The following is a 19,772-nucleotide window of genomic DNA, read 5'->3' as shown; positions in this document are numbered from 1 at the left end:
GCGCTGGGACTGGGCCGTGTAAGAGTCCCACACCGGAGAAGAGGCCCAGAGCTGAGCCTCTCCTGGACAGAGCAGCCCTCCTGGCCTGAGTGCCCCAGCCCAGGCCCCTAGATACGGAGCGGAGGAGGTGCCTGGGAGCACGCTGGTGGCACGGCCACTCCCGGGGTTGGGCAGTGCAGGGCCAGGCCTCCATCTGGCCCGGTGGCGGACAGGAGGGAGTCCCAGCAGGGGGCGAGAAACCAATTGCCTCACCTGCAGCTCATTTTCATGGAGAGGAAGGACTGGGAAAGAGAAGCTGGGTGCAGCAAAGTTTGCTTATGCAAAACACTCAATCCCTGCTGGGCTCTGTCCTATCCCCCAAAACTCTCACCTCCACGGGTGGTCCCAGGCTCTGGGGACAGACCCGTGGGGGTGCGTTCTCCCAGAGAGTCCCCCAGTTCAGGCCGGAGCCACTGGGGTCCCAGCTGGCCTCCATGTTGTCTTCCTCCAGGCCCCTCCTCGGGCCAGATCCCACCAGGGGCCACCTGTGGGACCGGGAGGCCCTGCCTGCAAGGCCACCAGGCGTCACTACCCGCCTCTCGCTTCTGACCAGCACGGGGAAGGAAGCCCTGAGCAGGAAGTGCTGGGGCACCGGCAAGGGCGGGGGTTCCCCAGGGCAGCAGCAGCGACCAGAGCCCCCGCGGCTGGCAGCCAGGGCAGTACAGGGCAGGGCGGGAGGAGGCTGATTTACAAGGCAGATGGGCCTCTGGCTCGCGCTTTCAGCCCTGCACCCAGCCCCGGCCACCCCAGGGGCTATAAGAGCACCCAGACTTCCGGACAGACCTGGGGCGGGTACCATGTGAGCCTGGCCTGGCTGCCCGTCCTGCCGCCCGCTCTCTTTCCTCCGCCTCCCGCACGCCTGAGTCTGCATTGCCCGGCCGGCGATCACGCGTGGAACCATGTCTCTACTCAACCCTGTCCTGCTGCCCCCGCAGGTGAAGGCCTATCTAAGCCAAGGCGAGCGCTTCATCAAATGGGACGATGTGAGTGTGGGCGGGCGGGCCTGGGGCTGCGGGGGCGGGCAGGCGGCTTCGCGGTGGGGGATTCTTTGACGTCGTCGCCCAGGACCCCGGCGCCTGGGTGGCTGTCTGGATAAACAAGCCCGGGGCTGAGGCTCCGGGTCTAGGTGTGGGAAGTGGGTGGGCGCCGAGGGTCCCCGGAGGTGGTTTCCCAGGGGTCTGGATCTCCCTAAGCCCCCAGCCTGGACGGGAGGATAGCGTGCCCAGGGCGGAGGGAGGCTGGGCCTGTGTGTGCTTTGGCAGGAATCCCAGACCCCCGCTCCTTCTCCCGGCTCCACTGGGCGCTGGGCCTGTCGCAGGGAAGCCTGCTTTTCTCCAGCTGCCGCGGGGGCAGCCACAAGAGGCCCTGGACATAAGGGCCGGCGGAGGCCTGGGAAGCAGCTGCGTGACTTCTGCTTCCCCTTGCCAGGTTGTCAGCAGGGGAGGGGGAAGGCTTGGCTCCACCCTGCACCCTGTCTCTGATCTGGGGCCTGCCTCCAGCCTCCGGTCCCACTGGGACCCCAACACTGTTGCCGTAGGTCAGGCTGCTCCTGGACCCCTAGGGACCTCCTTCCAGGAGAAGTGGCGGCTAGGCTGGCCCAGTGTGCTGGTCCCAGGCAGTGTGGAGGCCCCAGCGGGGAGACAGAGAGGAGAGCGCCTCCAGGGCTGGCTTGTCCGGCTTCAGAGGTCTTCAGGTCCAGGCCCTTTGGGGCGGGCCGGGCTGAGGAGTCTGGTTGCCTGGACTGTGAGAGGGCTCTGTAGTGAGCTACTTCCTGCTCCCCTGGGAGCAGTGCGGGGCGGGGGGGGGGGGCACTGGGATGAAGGAAGTGGCTCAGAGTGAAAAATGAAGTGGCGTCTCTCAGTTCCTGCAGGCGCCAGCATGGGGAGAGGGTCAGCTGCGGGGAGACAGGCCACGCCAGCCCCTGAGTACCTGGCTGCTCCCTCTCCCTCTGTGGGGCGCTGAGTGTTCCCTGGACCCTGGCTTGTGAGAGCAGGAATGTCCAGGCCTCGTCCCAGGGCACAGGCACCTGTGAGGGTGAATAAGTACCGCGCATGCGCACGTGACGTGATCCAATCCTGGCCCCAGGTAACCTTCCACAGCCCCTTCGGTGGGACAAGCTCTCTTCCTGGCTGTGGACGCGGTATTGCCTCTTGGGTAGCTGTCCAGTGGTCATGACAAAAAAGCAATCCTATTTCAGAACCTGGTTTTACTAAAAACTCCATCATTAATCTTGGCCTCACCTGACTCTGCAGGGGTCACGAAAGCTGTCCCTGAAGCCCTGAAGCTCCTCCCTGGGCTTATGGCAAGGGACAAGGCACCCCCAACCCTTCACTGGGGGGTGGGGGAAGGGAGTGGCGCTTGCAACACAGCTTTCTCCAGAATCGGCTTTCTCACACACTTTCTCTTTCCCATCCAGAATGACCGCCTCTGATCTTTTTGATCATTTCCTTTGTAAACGCTGCATTCGGCCTGCCCTGATGGGGCAGGCCCGTCACTCATTCATTCCTGTGTGCAGTCAGCAAACACCAAGCTCAGGGCCCAAGCAGCAAGCCGACTAGGCTGGAGTCCATGAGCCCCAGCTGTGAACCAGCAGCCCCCACACCCCAGCTGTCACAGCCTGGTTCAGGGAAGGCTTTTTTTTGGGGGGGGTGGCAGCCTGGTCCTTGGTGCTTCAGGCAGAGGCGTTTCAGTTGCTTAGGTCTGAAGGTGGGAAGGCATTGAGTGTCTTCTTGGTTGGCTGGTGGGGCAGGGGGCATCCATGGAGGGGAACAAGTCAGGTTGTGGGTGCAAGAGTTTGGACTCTTGGCTCTTCTGTGTCAAACTGTCCTGGGTGACCCTTGAGAGCAGGGTGAGGTGGGGGCCCACATCCTGTCCAGAGGGGAAACCTCTTCTCTTCCAGAAATGGCCTCTCCTGTCCCCTATCCCTCCCTGCTCTTGGCTCTAGAAATCACAGGGAGATGCCTTCAGATTGCTGGGGCAGGCACCTCCCAGGACGGTGATGAGCTCAGAAGTCCCCAGCCCAGGCAGGGGAGCTGGCTCCAGGTCTTAGAACTGAGAGCTGTTGGCTGGCATTGTGCTGTAACTGGTTAAGTTGCTGCCTGCGATGGCTGACATCCCATATGGGCACTAGTTCAAGTCCCAGCTGTTCTACTTCCGATCCAGCTCCCTGTTAATAACCTGGGAAAGCATCGGAAGATGGCCCAAGTGCTTGGGCCCCTGCAACCCACGTGGGAGACCCAGATGAAGCTCCTGGCTTCTGGCTTTGGCCTGGCCCACTCCAGCCATTGCGGCCATTTGGGGAGTGAACCAGCAGATGGAAGACCTCTCTCTATTTCTCCCGCTCTCTGTAACTCTGTCTTTCAAATAAATAAATCTTTAACAAGAAGAACTGAGAGCTGACCCCTTCTCTCTGCAGGAAACCGCCTTGGCCTCCCCCGTTATCCTCCGTGTGGATCCCAAGGGTTACTACTTGTACTGGACATATCAGAGTAAGGTGAGGCAGCCCTCCCTCCCGTGGCCTGAGCTTCTGTCAGCCAGAGTCCAGGCTGCCTGCTGACCACGCGAGGGTGGAGGCATAGATGCTGGGGCTGAGAGAATCACCGGGAATGGGGGCTCTGAGGGCTGCTCTATGGACAGGGGCTTCTGTGAGGGGGAGACACGGTCACTGCAGCCTACGGGACCTGGGGTGCAGGTGCTCCAGCCTTAGCATCCCTGTAGAGGGAGAGAGACAGGATGAAGAGCTGCTGCCGTGGATGACAGTCTGCCCGCGCCTCGGGGGGCACCGGGGGCTCAGAGGTCAGAGGAAGCTTTCAGAGCCGGGCAGGAGGCAGGCAAGGGGAGCCTGGGGGAGAACGGGATGGTGGGGGAGAGGCTGCTGGTCACAGCCCCTGTGCCAGGGAAGTAAGGGATAGGGAGCGAGTGGGGGGGGGGGCATGAGCAGGGGGAACCTGGTGGATAGGAAGAGAAGGTGGGACTCCAGGGGTCCTAGTTGTAGCATCCAGCGAGGGCAGTTGGCCACGATTTGAAGCAGTGCGGGAGCCCTCTGCTCTCTGCCCTTTGTTCTGGTCTCTCATCCTTTTTGCTGCCATAGGAGATGGAGTTTCTGGATGTCACCAGCATCCGGGATACCCGCTTTGGGAAGTTTGCCAAGATGCCTAAGGTAGGTGGGTATAGCAGCCGTCCAGACTCAGTGCAGCCACCAGCTCCACTGGGCCGAGGCCGGGGCCTGATGCCTGGAGCAAGGAGAATGGTTCCCGGAAGCGGTGGGGAGGGCCCTAGTCCCAGCCAAGGAGGTGGCATGGCACCCCAGGATCTGGGAAGGGCCGGCACCCCAGGTGTTGCCTACACCCTGCCCAGGCTGATTTTCCTAATGCTGGGCGAGAAATTGGCGGGAGGCAAGGAGTTGGTGGGCAGCAGGCTTTCCTGAGTCTGGGAGCTAAGAATTCATCTAACAAAAGTGGAGAACAAAACAGACTGGATGCCTGGGGCCGGCGCCCTGCTTAATCTCTTCCTGGGGCCCTCTCCGGGATAGCAGCTGCTGAGACCTGGGGCGGGAGTGGGCCTCTGCCCCAGTGGACCCCTCCCACCCTGACCGCGGCGCCACGTGCTGCAGAGCCAGAAGCTCCGTGAAGTCTTCAACATGGACTTCCCCGACAACCACTTCCTGCTGAAGACCCTCACCGTGGTGTCCGGCCCCGACATGGTGGACCTCACCTTCCACAACTTCGTCTCCTACAAGGAGAACGTGGGCAAGGTGCGTCGGGGAGCCCCTGGGCCGGCCTGGAGCCCCTGCCACCGCACGGGAGACGCCTGCCTGCCCCGTGAGGGTGGCCAGGCTCAGCCTTGTGGTCAAGGGCCTGCCCGCTGTGCTCTGTTGTCCGACAGGACTGGGCTGAGGATGTCCTGGCCCTGGCCAAGCACCCGCTGACAGCCAACGCCCCCCGCAGCACCTTCCTGGACAAGATGTGAGCGCGCGGCCTGCCCGCCCTGAGCCCGTGGGGCCTGGTGTGCCGGCCGCAGGGCCTTCTCACGGTGCTGTCTGCCCCTGCAGCCTGGTGAAGCTCAAGATGCAGCTCAACCCTGAAGGGAAGATCCCTGTGAAGAAGTGAGTGCCCAGCTGCCCGGCCAAACCTCCGCTGGCTCCCCACGGCCCTGCCTCTCAGGCCTGACACCTGTTTCCCCGCCTGCTGCCTTTCTCCGCACCTTCAGTTTTTTCCAGATGTTTCCTGCTGACCGCAAGCGGGTGGAAGCTGCTCTGGGTGCCTGCCACCTCCCGAAAGGCAAGGTGAGCGGTTCCCCATCCCACGGCCCAGCCCCGGTGCTCTCATTCCCACCAGAGAGCACCTTGGCCACGGATGGGGGTCAGGGGTGGGGGAGGCACACGGATGACATCATAGTCCCATCAATAGCCTGAAAAGCCAGCTTCCCTAGAGCCACCAGCTACCGATGCAGGCACAGAGGTGGAACCAGGGCTGGAGGGTGAGGTGCCAGGTTCAAGGCGGGCAGGTCTGCATCCCCTGCCCTGGGTGGCAGTGGGCCAGGGGAGGGGAAGTGCCTGCTGGACCGTGCTCAGGGCCGGCTGCAGGCGTGGTGTGCACCCTGGCGGGTGAGCAGGGACAGGAGGCAGGCAGTCTGCGGGGATCTGACAGCCACAGGAAGGGGCTGGCTCTGCTGGGCGGGCGCGGGGGAGAGGAACAGAACCAAGGGTGGGAGCTGCCAGGACACAGACTTCAGCTCAATACAGAAAAGCATTCCCCCCCAACCCCATTCATTTTAGTTAATTATTTTTAAATTACAAATTGTGAGCAGGGTCACCCCATGAGGTGTCTTATATGAATCACAGTAAAGAACTTTCTGGGCTGGAGGCTGGCAGGGGGATGGATGTCAGCCCCCGCCACCTTGGCCAGAGCCGATGTGTGCGTCATAACCTGCGCCCTGCGGAGGGTTTTCTCCTGCTAAGAGGTTGGAACATTAGCAATGAATACAACTAAGACCCTGTCGGTCACCTGCCCACATGCGCCCCGGGAGGAACATTCCATGCCCTCTCCCTGCTCCGCCCCTGAAATAGCTCTGTGGAGTTAGTGACTCCCTGTGGCAAAGTCAGTGGCACAGGGGTGGGAGAGGATGGGCGAGGCCGCGCTGGGGCCCAGCTCGCCTGCTGTCAGTCCGCAGCCACTGCCTCTACTGCGTCCTCTGATTTTACTGCTTTTCTGGTCCCCCTGGCAGAGGTCCCCTTTGCTTGGAGCCACCCCCTCTGGTTCTTCTGCTCAGACCGTCTGCCAGCCCTTGGTGCAGGCCTGAAGGACAGTTAAGGGTTTTTTGGAGGTGGCTTGCAAAGGCACAGACTCCCTGGACACTGCTAACTTACTCTGGGTTTTATTGCTAGAGAAGTGTCTGTTCCAGACACTGCACGTAAAGGGGACCACGGGTTACTGCCGTCTGAGTTGAGGCTTCACTGTCAGTGTGACGTCGTCACAGCTCATCCATGTCGTGGCATGGGTTAGCACTTCATTCCTTTGCATTGTCAGAGTTGGGGATTTTTCCACTCTGGCTGTTCTGGATACAGCTGCTGTGACTATTTGTGGACGTCATTCGGTGTGGACATGTTTTCAGTTCTCCCGGATACACATCTAGGGGTGAAGTTTTGGGGTCATGTGGCGACTCTATATTTAACATTTGGAGGAACTGCCAGGCGACCACATCGTGTTACAACCCCAGCAGTGTGGGATGGGAGGCCCAGCGTTCACACACGCTGCCGACACTTGTTGCTCTCTGCCTGCTGTTTCAGCCGGGGCAGCGAGGGGAAAGTGAGATCTCGCTGTGGTTTTGATTTGCATTTCCCTAATCACTGGTGATATTGACATCTGTCACGTGCTTGCTGGTCATTTGTGTTGCTTCTGTGCAGAGCTGTCTACTCCAATCCATTGCCCTTCTTTCGGTGGGTTTGTCTGTACTGCTCTCTCTATCAGATACCTAATTTGCAAATAACCATTCTATGGTTACTTTTTCTATGTTTCACTTTCTTGATGTGGTTCTTTGGAACACAAAGGCTTCCAATTCTGACGACATCTGATTTATCTTTGTTTTGGTCTTTATGCCTTGGGTGTTTCCCATTATTACTGTAGAATCCCCTGCTTCTCCCTCCAGTTCTACCAGTTTTTGCTTCTTACCATGTTGGGGCTCTGTTTGTTTGCTTATATTCAAGTTGAAAGTTTGTCTTCTGCCTAAAAAAAAAAAGAAAAAAAATTAGAAAGAGCTCATTGCCCTGGCAGCAGCACCACTTACTCCCATTCCAGCTAGGGAAGCAGCCACTGTCCAAAGTCAGGGGCAAGGCAGATCAGCTAAGCACACCCCCTGCTCGGCCACCAGGGCCTGGAGAAGCAGGTGCTCGTGGCATTGGGATGTTCCTCTGTCTGCCTGGGTCCCCTGGGCCTAGCCTGTGGTACTCAGCTCTGAGCCGAGAAGGTGGGGACAGGGGTGACAAGGTGACTGTTCCCCCAGAACGACGCCATCAATCCTGAGGACTTCCCAGAATCCGTGTACAAGAGCTTCCTCATGAGCCTGTGTCCTCGGCCAGAAATAGACGAGATCTTCACTTCCTAGTGAGCCTCTTGGGCTAGGCTGGCCTGGGCTAGGCAGGGGGAGGGCTGTGGGCTGGAAATCCACTCTTCCCTTAGCCACACTGGGAACCAGGCAGTGGCACCTGAGAAAGGGGTTGGCCAAGCCACCAGGCCCAAAGGATATGGACCCGTGCTCCTCTCTCTGGCCTGCAGCCACGCTAAGGCCAAACCATACATGACCAAGGAGCACCTGACCAAGTTCATCAACCAGAAACAGCGGGACCCACGGCTAAACTCCCTGCTGTTCCCACCCGCGCGGCCCGAGCAGGTGCAAGGCCTCATCGAAAAGTATGAGCCCAGCGGGATCAATGTGCAGAGGGGTGAGCACGTGGGGACCCCCCACCCCTCTGTGGCCCTGCCCTGCCTGCGCTGGCAACGAAGGCAGCCCTGACCACTGCTCTCCCCTGTGCCCCAGGCCAGCTGTCCCCCGAGGGCATGGTCTGGTTTCTCTGCGGGCCAGAGAACAGTGTGCTGGCCCAGGACAAGCTGCTGCTCCACCACGACATGACGCAGCCCCTGAATCATTACTTCATCAACTCCTCGCACAACACCTACCTGACGGGTGGGCTGGCAATCTCACTCTTGACCCGTCCTTGTCTGGGAGAGGCAGACCCTGCTAGCGGCGGTGGGGCAAGGGGGAGCGGGGGGAGTGGGGCATAGGGGTGGGGGAGCCAGAGTGCCCCTGAGTCATGCCCCTGCCCTCCCCCCGCCTCTGGCTCAGCCGGTCAGTTCTCAGGCCTGTCCTCGGCTGAGATGTACCGCCAGGTGCTGCTGTCCGGCTGCCGCTGTGTGGAGCTGGACTGCTGGAAGGGGAAGCCCCCCGACGAGGAGCCCATTATCACCCATGGTTTCACCATGACCACAGACATCTTCTTCAAGGTGAGGCTGGGGCCTGGCAGCGGTGGCAGGTGCGTAGGGAAGTTCTCTGGGCTAGAAGCTGTAGGGGGCCTGGGAGGAATGGCTGAAACTCAGGCCAGAGCGGGGAACAGAGTGGGCAGCAGGGACCAGGCCAACCGTGGCCATGCAGGTATCTGTGCATCTTGAACCTGGAGGGGTGGAGGTGGGGACAGGTGCCATGGGGGAGGGGCAGCCAGTGCACAGCCCTGCTCTCCAGCGAGCGCCTTCTCCTCCAGGAAGCAATTGAAGCCATCGCAGAGAGCGCCTTTAAGACATCCCCCTATCCTGTCATCCTGTCGTTTGAGAACCACGTGGACTCGTGCGTACCCAGGCCCATGTGGCCTGACTCTCGACCCGGCCCCAGTCTCCTGCCTACGGCAGCCCTCTCCCAAGCTGCCCCCAGCCACCCTCTGCAGCTCCTTGAGATACCAAGTACACCTGCCTCCCTCACCTCCTGGACCCCTGGCTGGCGGTCAAGGGCAGAAACGGATGGACAAGAGGGTTGCAGCCGAGCGCTGACCCCCACTCCCTCTCGCGCTCCCTACAGACCCCGCCAGCAGGCGAAGATGGCCGAGTACTGCCGGGCGATGTTCGGGGACATGCTGCTCACTGAGCCCCTGGAGAAGTTCCCTGTGAGTGCCCTCGGCTGTGGAACATCTGGGCCTGGGGGCTGGGCACTGGGGTCGAGTGGGGACCAGGTTAGGGAGGCCATGTCCCTGGAGGATCTGGGGACTCAAGTGGGAGGGCGGGATCTTGGGTCTGGGATCCTGTGTCAGGCACCGCACTGGGCTTTGGGGTCTGTTAGTGACAAAGAGGCAGTCCCTTGGGTTTGCTACCCTCTAGTGAGGAGACTGATGGGTTGTCGAGCTATTGCAGCCCAGTGTTGTTAGGGGAGACCCTGGGAGTCCTGAGCTGGTCCTGGGAATTCAGGGAAGGCTTCCTGGAGGAAGTTGAAGGCTGAGGCATAAACTGGGTCTATGTCAGTGAGGATGGGGATGAGGGGGACTGGTGAGAGGCAAGTGGAGAGCAGTAGGCAGAGGGCAGAGGAGCACAGCTACCCTGAAGATGAGATGGCACCCACCCTCTTCCTCTCCACAGCTGAAACCAGGCATCCCTCTGCCCAGCCCTGAGGATCTGCGGGGCAAGATACTCATTAAGAACAAGAAGAACCAGTTTGCTGCCACAGCAGTGCCCAGCGAAGAGCCTGGTGGGGAGGCCGAGGGCAGCTGCCCACCCAGTGCTCCCGGTGGTGAGGACACAGGTGGGCGAGGACAAGGACGACTCAGCCAGCCGGGAGTGGGGTGTGATAGGTCAAAGGCCTGGGGCCAGGGAGCTGGGGCTGACCACACTGTGCGTGGCAGTGTGGATGGGAGAGGCGGCACCTGAGCTGGAAGAGGAGGAGGTGGAGGAGGAAGAGGAGGTGTCATCGGGAAACCTGGACGAAGAAGAGATAAAGAAGATGCAGTCGGATGAGGTGCGTGGAGAGGCCCTGAGCCCCTTTGTCCTCCTCCACTCGGAGTCCTCTGTGGGCCGGGCGGAGCCCAGAGGACCAGGCTCCCAGGCTCAGCCCCATCCTCCTCGTCCCTCACTCCCAGGGCACAGCAGGCCTGGAGGTGACAGCCTACGAGGAAATGTCCAGCCTGGTCAATTACATCCAGCCCACCAAGTTCATCTCCTTCGAGTTCTCTGCCCGTAAGTGCGCAGCAGGCAGGGTGAGCAGAGGGCAGGCTGGGCTAGGAGAGGGCTATGCGCACAGCGCACAGCAGAGCAGCTGCATGGGCGTGGCCAGAGGAAGGGGCGGCCCCTCCTGCCTTGGCCTGGGGCCCTGTCTATAAACACCCAGCAGAGGAGCCCGGCCCAGGGCTTGCTTAAGTGGCCCTGGCTCCCAGTCTGCTGGTGCCGTACTGACAACTTGGCACCAAGCAGAATGCTCTGGAGTATGTCAGTGACAGGCAGGTCATCATGACAGGGCCACCTCAGCTAGGCTGCAGGCACTGTGGCTCCTGGGGTTGAGACTTCCTGGGAGCCAGCTGTGGCCAGTGCACACCCACCTCCTGGGATCTCTCCTCTCTCCCATACGCCTAGGCTGCTCTCCTTCTGGACACACACACAGGGTGTTCCTCTCACCACCCCCCCAGCAATGTCCCCAACATGAGCGCCTCTTCCCGCACACCCCTGTGCACAGCTGCTGGCCCTTGCACAGAATCCATGCCTCGTCCCGAAGCCTGCAGCCCGCGCCCACACAGGGCATGCGCATGGCATGTGTTACCCTTGCCGTACACGTGCTCATACTCTGTGTGTGTGTGTTCCCCACACCCTGTACCCATCCAGGACCACGGCACACAGCTGCGAGTACCCTTGCCCCCAGCACACACAGTCACCCACACATTCCCTGCAGAGGTGGCCCCTACACCCTCAGACCTTGGTGGGAAGGCTGGGGTGGAGGCATTTCCCGGCTAGAGGGAGCTGCCCCCAAGAGGAGGGCTGCGCGGCGGGGGAGGGGCGGCCTGCAGAGGACCCCCCTGCTCTTTGTCCCGACACAGAGAAGAACCGCAGCTATGTCATCTCCTCCTTCACCGAGCTCAAGGCTTATGACCTGCTCTCCAAGGCCTCCGTGCAGTTTGTGGAGTATCCTTGAAGCTTCAACTGCTGGGGTCCCTGGCTGGAGGGGGGAGTGGGGTGAGGCCTGGGGGCAGGGCTGTCAGGTAGCCTGTTGGGGCCTCCTGGTGCACACAGCCTGGCCGGTCTCCTATACCCGTGGGCAGATACAACAAGCGCCAGATGAGCCGCATTTACCCCAAGGGCACCCGCATGGACTCCTCCAACTACATGCCCCAGATGTTCTGGAACGCCGGCTGCCAGATGGTCGCCCTCAACTTCCAGACTATGGGTGAGGACGCTCCCAGGCCCTGGAAACCCTTCCCTGGCCTGGCCACTCCCACCTGCACCCAGTCACCGATGGGCGGGGTGGGGGTTTTAGAACAGGTGCCCTGATGTTTGTTCAGGCTCTGGAACATGCCCAGATGTGTGAGCACTTGGGGGTACAAAGGTATTCGCTCAGGCCTGCGTGGCTGCACGTGCGTCAGTACGCAGGGGACTGCGCCAGGGGGCTGGCATGGGTTCTGGCTGCCTATGAGAATGCACCTGCCGCGCCGTCCCCCTGTGTGTGTCCATCCCGGCTGACTCTAGACACTTCCTGAGAGATGAGATGCCCCAAGGGGAGCCCTCAGCCTCGTGTCTACACCCTCCCGATTCCCACAACCAGAGAGGCTGGGGAACGTAGGAGCCTGAGACCGGGCACAGACCCAGGCCTTCCTCACCGGTGTCCTCGGCCCCCCAGACCTGCCCATGCAGCAGAACATGGCGCTGTTTGAGTTCAACGGGCAGAGCGGCTACCTCCTCAAGCACGAGTTCATGCGCCGGCCGGACAAGCAGTTCAATCCCTTCTCAGTGGACCGCATCGACGTGGTGGTAGCCACCACCCTCGCCATTACGGCAAGGCCCCGAGGCAGACAAGTGGCCGGGAGGGCTGGGGTCTTGAAAAGAAGGGCACGCCCCCCCCAACCCCTCCCCCAACATCCTGAAAACTTCAGCCCCAGCCAGTTCGCAGCAGCAAGTTGCCTTGGAAACTGCCTCCTCCTCACGCTGGAGGCTGCCTCTTGGTCCCCATGGAAACCAACGGGAAGGGCTGAGGCTGGGCTGGGGGGAGGGGAGAGAGTGGGCAGAGTGGGGCAACAGGAGCCCCAGGCCCTGGGGAGGGCGTCACTCCCTCCGTGGCTGGGGAGGGTGGCCAGGATGGGGGCGGACCTCTTCCGAGGATCCTGGGAGCACCCCGGTCCTCAGAGCTCAGCTATAACCTTGGATCCCCACAGCCTCTCCCCAGGGGCCAGAGCTGATGGGGCTCTTCACGCAGCTCAGGAATGGAAGCTTCAGCCATAGGGAGCCGGGCCCTGGGTGCCTGGGGGGGGGGTCTGATGCGGCCCCTCACGGCCCCCACCCCCAGGTGATCTCGGGGCAGTTCCTGTCGGAACGCAGCGTGCGCACCTATGTGGAAGTGGAGTTGTTTGGCCTTCCCGGGGACCCCAAGAGGCGCTATCGCACCAAGCTGTCCCCTAATACCAACTCCATCAATCCTGTGTGGAAGGAGGAGCCCTTCGTCTTTGAGAAGGTTCGGGCTAGGACAGGGCAGGGCAGGGCAGGAGCTGGCTCTGTCCCTGGCTCTTGGCCTCTACTCACAGACACAAAATATATAAAAGGAGCTTCCTGCTCCTCCCACTCCTCTCCCACCCCTCGCCTGCACCCCCCAAGCTTCAAGAGACCCGACCTCAGGTTTATAGATGTTCACCTGGTGGACGGTTGCTGCAGGTGTACATGCTAGGATTCGAGGCAGAAATATGGACACCTGGCCTAGGGTTCAGGCTCCCGTGGGATCATGGGAGTCTTGTGCCCATGGGACATAGGTGGACAAAGCTGCCAAGGGCTGTCCGCATCAGGTCCCCACAGCCCTGGGCTGTACTTCCAGCCCTTCTCCCACCACTAAGACTAGCCATGCATGAGCTGTGAGGATGTCCAGGTATGTGGCCTAGAGGGTGCCCTCAGTCTGTCCTCACCGAGTCTGGTGACACCTGCCGTGTTCTCACACTGATGCAAAGCCTTCTGGAGCCAGGGACAGGGGCGACAGGGGCAGCTTAGCTCCCTCTCCCCTCCCCAGCTTGGCCTGTCCTCCCCTCTCCCCAGATATTGGTGCCCGAGCTGGCCTCCCTCCGGGTGGCTGTGATGGAGGAAGGCAGCAAGTTTCTCGGACACCGCATCATACCCATCAACGCCCTAAATGCTGGTGAGGAGCAGAGTCCTTCTGCAGGGTCTCCAGGAACTCCGAGCCCCCAGCCAGCACCAGACACCGGTCTAGAGGGAGCGGAAACCTCAGAGGGGGGACCCCGAGGCCCTGCCTGCTTCCCTCCCACTATTAGCCCTGAAGGGCGGGGCAGGAATTGGACCACTCCCGGGCACCTCACAGGGATGGGGCCCCGCCCACCCAACACAATGTCATGTTCTCAGACTGCTGGGGCAGTTTCCCCAAGTAGCCAATGGCTACACACACTCAAAATGCACTCACAGCTAAGAACACAGTCCCACCGCATCCCCACCTTAAACACACACGGTAGACGCCATCATCCCCATTTCACAGATGGGGAAAGTCTCAGGGTTAAAGTAACCTACCAAAGTCACACAGCCAAGAAGGTGCGGTATCTACAGCTGACTGTTAAGCCAGTGTGTGGGGCCGGCTCACCGGCCGCCCCTCCCGCCCACCAGGATACCACCACCTGTGCCTGCACAGCGAGAGCAACATGCCCCTCACCATGCCGGCGCTCTTCGTCTTCCTGGAGATGAAAGACTACGTCCCTGACGCCTGGGCAGGTAGGGGCCCCCGGGCTGTCATTCTCTCTTCCCCCTTCCCTCAGCCAGCCTCCACAGTGGGCCAGGACAGTGCGTCATGCCGGGAGGGTGAGGACAGGGGCCACTTCCAGGTATGTACCCCAACACAGCAGGCCCGGAACGCCCTGTGTCCCCAGATCTCACTGTGGCCCTCGCCAACCCCATCAAGTTCTTCAACGCCCACGACAAGAAGTCTTTGAAGCTCAAGGAGGCCACAGGTGGTGTGACTGAGGTCAGTGTCACCTGGACCCCTGCCAGGGGACCCCAGGAACCCTGCCCTCTCCGGGGGCAGTGGGGGAGGGGCGGAGTGCTGCCCCTCATCTTCCCAATAGACTGCTTCTGTGCAGAAACCCTTCTCATCTGGGAGCCCAGCTGTTGGCCAGGTCAATGGGGCATCAGCCCCCACCAACAACGGGTCAGCAGGTATGCATTTGGGGTCCGCCACCTGTTTGACTGCACTCAGCAGCTCTAAAAAAAAGCAAACAAACAAACAAACAACAACAAAAAAAAAAAAACGAGGCCTTTCACCTGGCGAGGGAGGGAGAGTCTGGGTCTGAAGGCCAGTCCAGGCAAGGGCCACGGTAGGGGGCAGGGAGGAACCCTGCAGAGTCTAGCCTGGCCCCGGGCCCACGCAAGCCCCAGGGTGAAGGAGGGCACCGCGAAAGAAGCTACCTGTAAGGCCGCTGAGTGCGGTGGACTTGGTGCTGAGCCAGGAGAGGGGCCAGGGCTCTCGGGGCGGGGGTGGGGGTGGGGGTGGGGGGCTGGGCGGCAGTGCCTCACCCAGGCCCCCGCAGAGCCGCACACGGCCAGCCTGGAAGAGCTGCGGGAACTGAAGAGCGTCGTGAAGCTGCAGCGGCGGCAGGAGAAGGAGCTGCGGGAGCTGCAGCGGCGCGGTGCCCGGCGCTGGGAAGAGCTGCTGCAGCGGGGCGCGGCGCAGCTGGCAGAGCTGGGCCCGCTGAGCGCCGGGGGCTGCGGGGTCTGGAAGCTCGGCCCGGGCAAGGGTTCCCGCAAGAAGAGGTAAGGGCGGTGCCGCTGCCCCTGCGCTCCACCTCGCGTGCACCAGTGGCCGCGGGCTCATGGCCTGGCCCCACGTGGTTTCCGCAGGACGCTGACCGGCGAGGAGGCCCCCGGCACAGTGCTGGCGGAGGGCGAGGGCGCGGACACGCTCGTGCGGGAGCTGAAGGACCGGCTGCGGCTGGAGCTACAGCGACAGGGCGAGGAGCAGTGCCAGTGCGTCCTGTCGCGCAGGGAGCAGCACGCGGCCGAGGTGTGGTACAGTGCGGGGGCGGGGCAGGGGACGGCCGGCCTCCCGCACCTGCTCCGCCAAACCCATCCAAGACTGCTTCCTCTGCCTGCAGCAAGTCGCCAAGATGATGGAGCTGGCCCGAGAGAAACACGCGGCCGAGCTGAAGACCCTCAGGGAGTCCTCGGAGAAGTACGAGACCCCAGCCCCCTCTCCCGGCCAGGGCTCAGCCGCCCCAGCCCCCTCCCTCATGCCCCTCTCTCTGCAGTGACACCAAAGAGATGAAGAAAAAGCTGGAGGCCAAGAGGCTGGAGCGGATCCAGGCCATGACCAGAGTCACCACAGACAAGATGGCCCAGGAAAGGTGAGGCCCGGCCAGGGCAGGCCCCGGGCGGAGTGGAAAGACCGGACTCGCTCCCGGGAGAGGGGCCTTGCCCCTGGCTCTGAAAGCATTGAGCCCACCTGTCACCTCTGGGTGGAGCGCTCTGAGGAGAGTACAGGGAGAGGTGAAGGCTGGGGACCCAGCCACACTTCCCCTGGCGCAGATTCTCATTCACCCACGTCCTGAAGGGACGTCATTCATCCCACCAAACTGTGCTCAGAGGCCCCTGGCCTGCCTTTCTGCCTGCCTGCCTGCCTTTCTTTCTTTCTTTCTTTCTTTCTTTCTTTCTTTCTTTCTTTCTTTCTTTCTCTAAAGAATTTATTTATTTACTTGAAAGGTAGAGTTACAGAAATTGAGAGGGAGAGACAGAGAGAAAGGTCTTCCACCTGCTGGTTCACTCCCCAAATGGCTGTAAGGGCCAGAGCTGTGCCTATCCAAAGCCAGGAACCAGGAGCTTCCTCCATGTCTTCCTCGTGGGTGCGGCCCAAGTGCCCAAGCCATCTTCTACCGCTTTCCCAGGCCCCAGCAGAGAGCTGGACTGGAAGAGGAGCAGCCAGGACTAGAACCCTAGTGCCCATATGGGATGTCGGCACCGCAGGCAGAGGATCAACCTCTACTGCGCAACAGTGCTGGCCCCCTTTCTCACACTCTGACTGCCCCAACAGGTTAAAGAGAGAGATCAACAACTCCCACATCCAGGAAGTGGTACAGGTCGTCAAACAGGTGAGAGTAGGCTTCGTCCCTCCCCGAGGATCTTCCTTGCTCTCCGCACCTGAGTGCCAGGGCCCCAGGCCCTGACTTTGCCTTTAGCAGATGCAGTGTCCGTGTAGTTTGGGAATGGAGGGGCCTCCTGGCTTCTGGCCTGTGTGTGGAGGATGGAGTGCCAGCCTGAGGGGTATCTCTGGCCAGCTTCCCTGGATAGAAACGTGGCTATAGCTGGCCAGGGAGGGGTGGCATTACAGTGAGTGGGTGAAGAGCAGTCCAAAGAGGGACATACAGCTCCCTGGGGATGATATAGCCCAACGAGAGGGCTGCTGTCCGCTGCACCCTGCCTGTGCCAGGGGCTTCTCCTGGGCTGTCTCACACGCTCCTTCACAAGCCCACACAAGCTTCACAAGTGCACAGGCACCACGATCCTCAGATTACAAAGTTAAAGCTCCGCCCAAGGTTGCAGTCTCTGTCCCAAGTCTAGAACTGCTTAGCTGGAGTTAGAGCTGGATTCTGACCCAGGTTTCCTGTTGGTGCTGTCCTGATTCCCTGCCTCTCTCTCTCTCCCACCCAGATGACAGAGAACCTGGAGCGGTACCAGGAGAAGCTGGAGGAAAAGCAGGCCGCCTGCCTGGAACAGATCCGGGACATGGAGAAGCAGGTGAGAGGAGCACTGCCTTGGCCCCCCGCAGAACTGGGACGGGGCCCTGCCTATCCGAGGCCAGGGCAAGGGGGCCAGCCTCCCTCACCAGTGGGTCCCAGACCCTCTCAGATGAGACCACTCTGCAGCTGTCATTGGCAGGCATCCTGGACAGGCCCTACTATCCCCCCATCACCATCTCCTGGGAGCTCTGGGTGGGCTGGGCAGCTCCTTGTTCCACTGTTCAGGGGAGGGAGAGTGGGCAGGGGCCCCTGCTGAGCCAGGCAGCCGTGCTTGCTGTCCCCACAGTTCCAGCAGGAGGCACTGGCTGAGTACGAGGCCAAGATGAAGGGCCTGGAGGCCGAGGTGAAGGAGCTGGTGAGGACCTGTGCCCTCCCCGAGGCTGGGGACCAGCCTGGCAAGGAGCCCAGTGACCGGGATCCACTCCCAGCCACGGAGGACGCAGAGGAGAGCCGCCTCTGATGCCCACCGCGAGGACGCTCAGGCCCTTCCCTGGGATGCGGCTCCATCCCCCGAGGAGCACAGGGCCCTGGCACTCCAGGCCGGAGAAGGAGCAAGGATACGGGCAGGGGCCTCTCTGGGGCCAAGCTGAGTCCGTACCCCCATCCCTCTGCCCGCCTCTAGAGGAGCATCATACTGTGGTTGGGGGCAGGAGGACCTGGGCTGGGAGGAAGAAAACGGGGTGCTGGCCCCACTTTGCCTGTCCTCATGCCCACCCTTTCCCCCCTGCAACTTCCCCTCTAGCACTGTGATTCAGGCAGGACCAAATCCCAAACCTGCCTGCCCCACCATGGGCAGCTCACCCCTGCTGCCAAGCCCCAGCTCAGGCCTGCTCAGAGCCCACCTCCTGGTCAGCTCCTTGAGGCAGAGTCGGGTGCTATTCCCAAGCTCCCAGGGGATGGCTCCCCCCACCCCCAACCAGAATCACAGGCTGAGGGTCTTTCCTGCCTGTGGGGGATGGGAGGCCAGCAGGGAAAAGCCGGCTGGGCTGAGTGGCCCAAGGGCAGCAGAGACTGGAGGGCTGTGGCCTTTCAGGCCCTCGACCCACCCGGAGGCCTAGGTCTGGGGTGGGTACTTGCCGGCATGCACCCTACTCGGGCTGCCTGACAAGGGTACCATCATTTTCCCTTCTGAACTTACAAGGTTTATTTATTTTTGTCCTTCCTACCCTACTAAAGAGCCCTGTCCCGAGCCTTCCTGCCTACACTGGCCTCTGTTCCGCAGCCGGGGCCGGGTGGGGGGGGGGGGGAGGGGGCAGGGCAGTGGAATGTCCTTGACGTGAAGCAGGCAGGAAGAATCCCCTTAGGAGCTGAACCCGGCGCCACTGGTGACGTCCCTTGCAGAGCCCAGTGAAGTGGCCCTGCCACTGTGCTTGAACAGGACTCTTTCCTTCTGATGGCCCTGATGCCACAGCACTGGAAAATGACATCCCTCCCCGCCTCCTCTGGCCCCCAGGTGTGGCCTCTCATCTCTACCCTCAGGGCTGGGGAAGAGCCCAGTGCAAAGGTGCCTCCCACCCGAGCCCCTGTGGGAAGACACCGAGCGGTCAGGTGCTCAGGCCCCTGCTGCAGCCCTCAGACTTGCTCCCCAGGGGCTTGTGGGAAGCCATTCGCTGTGTCAATAGCATGGTCCCAAATCCCAAAGGGGGCCAGGCACTGGCTTGGGAGAGGCAGGGTGGGGCTTGATTCCGGGAAGAGGTGCTTTTCCCGTCAGAGACTACAGCGATGCCATTAGCTGTGAGCACCTGTGCCTCCGGAAAATAAACAAGAACTCCCCCTGTCCGTGACCTCTGGGGGCCTGCCTGCTGGGATCTAGTGGTGCCCTGGTTGCAGGGTGAGGCTAGGGAGACTGCTCGTCCCCAAGCCTGAAGCCTGGCATTGATCCGCCTGTCCCCTGCCTCTGGCACGCACTGGATGTAGCCACCCTGGCCTCTCCTCCATCTCTGCCTCTCCTCCCGCCCCCCAAGGGTAGGAGCTGTGAGGATGATGATCCAGGCCCAGAGAAACTTACTGACCCAGGCGCGCTAGAGGTGAGCCAGAGCCGAAGCCAGACGGAGCCCACGCCGGGCAGCCATAGATATTGCCAGGGACTGTTCAGGAGAAGAGGAAGCTGAGGCTGTTGCCTCTGGTGTCTGTCACCAGCTGTCAAGTCCAGGAGTGGGGCAGGGACGTAACCTGCCCCTGAGAGAGGCCTCTGTGCAGCCTGGCTCCCCACCTGGCTGCTTTCTGTCCCCTGGGCAAGGCCCAGTCTGGGCCCTGGAGATGAACTCAGCTCTGGCTGCTGGGATGTGCACAGGAAAAGCTGGTGCTCCCCCTTGGGGCACAGGGGCAGGTGAAGGGCACCTGGGCTCCAGCCCTGCTGGGTGACTGCGGCATGAGTCCCTTTCTACTTGCCATGCTTCAGTTTCTGCTTCGGCACCGACGGAGGGGTCCCTGCCCCTTTCCCGGTCCCACAGCTGACTCAGAAGCTGGAGTGCCCGGCTGACTCACCCTGCCTCCTGCCCCAGCGGCAGCTCTCTGGATCTCCGACACGTGCCACCAGGCCCAGCCCTGCCGAGCTGGTGCAACGTGACACGGAGAGGGGGCTGGCGACACCTGAGGAGAAAAGAAGGGGGTCCTGGAGTGGGAGCAGTTGCAGACAGAGCGATAGGCGGCAGACTGAGGCACTCCCTGGAGGAAGCCCTCCTGGCAGCTGGGTGGCGGGGCTGGGCAGGTGGGAGGGGAGGCGGAGTGTGGCGCGCCTGCCTGCCCCCTGCCTGCCTCGGCTCCGGCTCCTGTCAGCCCTCAG

The 19,772-nt window shown here is 61.6% G+C and overlaps 2 protein-coding genes across 6 annotated transcripts in view; one reads left to right on the top strand and one right to left on the bottom strand.

Moving 5' to 3' along the window:
• The window catches only part of KNSTRN (kinetochore localized astrin (SPAG5) binding protein), a 133,486-nt gene that overhangs the window by 75,785 nt on the left and 37,929 nt on the right, over window positions 1-19,772 (bottom strand). The gene's annotated exons all lie outside the window — the stretch shown is intronic.
• Window positions 173-18,176, top strand: PLCB2 (phospholipase C beta 2). Of its 2 annotated transcripts, none has more exons than XM_002717795.6 (31): window positions 173-1,022; window positions 3,455-3,532; window positions 4,130-4,198; window positions 4,652-4,792; window positions 4,924-5,003; window positions 5,090-5,143; window positions 5,248-5,323; window positions 7,540-7,640; window positions 7,812-7,978; window positions 8,074-8,220; window positions 8,380-8,537; window positions 8,792-8,874; window positions 9,103-9,187; window positions 9,654-9,816; window positions 9,917-10,029; window positions 10,151-10,247; window positions 11,099-11,183; window positions 11,321-11,445; window positions 11,896-12,050; window positions 12,559-12,723; window positions 13,293-13,392; window positions 13,869-13,973; window positions 14,129-14,223; window positions 14,339-14,414; window positions 14,786-15,008; window positions 15,096-15,258; window positions 15,350-15,426; window positions 15,503-15,598; window positions 16,282-16,339; window positions 16,899-16,985; window positions 17,274-18,176. In XM_002717795.6, exons 1-31 carry the CDS (start codon window positions 939-941, stop codon window positions 17,445-17,447), a joined length of 3,480 nt encoding a protein of 1,159 aa, XP_002717841.3. In that variant the 5' UTR covers window positions 173-938; the 3' UTR covers window positions 17,448-18,176. The 2 variants fall into 2 exon arrangements, with proteins under 2 accessions (XP_002717841.3, XP_008267425.3); XM_008269203.5 differs by having other exon boundaries at window positions 14,324-14,414.

The sequence above is a fragment of the Oryctolagus cuniculus genome, chromosome 12 (genome assembly GCF_051225735.1).
Source record: "Oryctolagus cuniculus isolate XC-2025 breed Fujian yellow rabbit chromosome 12, ASM5122573v1, whole genome shotgun sequence".
Taxonomy (NCBI): Eukaryota; Metazoa; Chordata; class Mammalia; order Lagomorpha; family Leporidae; genus Oryctolagus; species Oryctolagus cuniculus.
The sequence above is the reverse complement of the archived record's forward strand: the minus strand, read 5'-3'. Positions and strand labels throughout refer to the sequence as shown.